The sequence below is a fragment of the Triticum urartu genome, chromosome 1 (assembly GCF_003073215.2).
Source record: "Triticum urartu cultivar G1812 chromosome 1, Tu2.1, whole genome shotgun sequence".
In the NCBI taxonomy this organism is placed as follows: domain Eukaryota; kingdom Viridiplantae; phylum Streptophyta; class Magnoliopsida; order Poales; family Poaceae; genus Triticum; species Triticum urartu.
The window spans coordinates 529,011,756-529,013,364 of NC_053022.1; the positions used below are offsets into that span (position 1 = coordinate 529,011,756).

A 1,609-nucleotide genomic window follows, 5' to 3' on the forward strand; every position below is an offset into this window, starting at 1 on the left:
GCGTCGTTGCCGCTGATTGTAATCACGTCACCTAATTAATGGAATCCTGCGAACCAACCCCTGATTGAAATGGTTAGGTGGACAGTGGTATCCCCAATCCACCAGAGTTCAAATCCTGGTGCTCGCATTTATCCTGGATTTATTTCAGAAATTCCGGCGATACGCTTTCAGTGGAAGGAGACGTCTCCTCGACTATGAGGCGCTTATGGTGACTTTGTAAAATCTCAAGATGATATGCCGACTCAGTCTCTTAGAGGTGCTCATAAAGATAGGGTGTGTGTGTGTGTGCGCTCCCGCGCGCGCGGCACATAGTATAGGATCCAGCCTAACTAATCCAGCTGAGAATTCAACAACTTACTCGTGGCAGTACCGTGTCAACTGTAGCCTTCTTCAATTCCATTCCACGTCTAGCAACTCAATCTCCACAAGGTCAACAATTCACCTATATATATCAGACACAAATCGAGGTAGTTATTCACAGCAGCAGGCAATACAAGCAAGAGAACTCATATCCATCCGCCAATGGCGCTCACACGCCGTCGGCCAGCCTCCCTCCTACTCCTCCTTATCGCCGCAACCCTCCTCGCGGGGCGCCCGGCCGCGGCCACGGGAAAGACCGGCAACATCGTGGTGTTCTGGGGCCGGAACAAGGACGAGGGGTCCCTCCGGGAGGCCTGCGACACCGGCACCTACACCATCGCCGTCATCTCCTTCCTGGACGTCTTCGGCCGCGGCAAGTACCACCTCGACCTCTCCGGCCACGACGTCTCCGCCGTCGGCGCCGACATCAAGTACTGCCACTCCAAGAAGTTCCTCGTCTTCCTCTCCATCGGGGGCTTCGGCGGCCACTACTCCCTGCCGACCGCCCAGTCGGCGGCCGACGTGGCCGACTACCTCTGGAACGCCTACATGCTCGGCACCCGCGAGGGCGTCCACCGCCCGTTCGGCGACGCCTACGTGGACGGCATCGACTTCTTCCTCGACGGCGGCGGGCGGCCTGGCCCGGACCCCTACGACGAGCTGGCCAGGCGGCTATGGGACTACAACAAGCCGTACCGCGGCAGGGTGCCGGTGCAGCTGACGGCGACGTCGTCGTGCGGGGACAGGCGCGTGGGGCGGGCGCTCGCCACGGGGCTCTTCACCCGCATCTTCGTCAGGTTCTTCGACTACCCCCAGTGCGCCGCTAACTGGCAGCAGGAGTGGGACAGGTGGACGGCGGAGCAGCCGGGCGCGCAAATCTACTTCGGCCTGCCGGCTTCGGAGAAGACGGTCGGCTACGTCCACCCCCTGGACCTTTACTACGATATCATCCCGGTGGTGCAGAAGGCGGCCAACTACGGCGGCATCATGGTCTGGGATCGCTACGAGGACAAGCGCACCGGCTTCAGCAGCTTCGTCATCAATTGGGCTTGAGCCTCTCTCACTCGCGTCAGCGTTACCGTGTGAATTGCATGTGTTTGCTACTTTGCTTGTCTTTTTTTTTCTAGTAGTCAGTTCGTAATGGTGTGTTTGCTATTATCAGTGTGCAGTTGTGCTCGAAATGGTGTGCCATGTGCTTGTAAGAATAACGTGAGACCTGTGTAGTAGGTCTCGATTAATAAGTACGGTT

The 1,609-nt window shown here is 57.8% G+C and overlaps 1 protein-coding gene across 1 annotated transcript; it reads left to right on the forward strand.

The window, feature by feature from the left end:
- Positions 1-504: 504 nt before the first annotated feature.
- On the forward strand, positions 505-1,609 carry LOC125537693 (xylanase inhibitor protein 1-like). The gene has a single exon (XM_048701023.1). It carries the CDS (start codon positions 523-525, stop codon positions 1,411-1,413), a length of 891 nt encoding a protein of 296 aa, XP_048556980.1. The 5' UTR covers positions 505-522; the 3' UTR covers positions 1,414-1,609.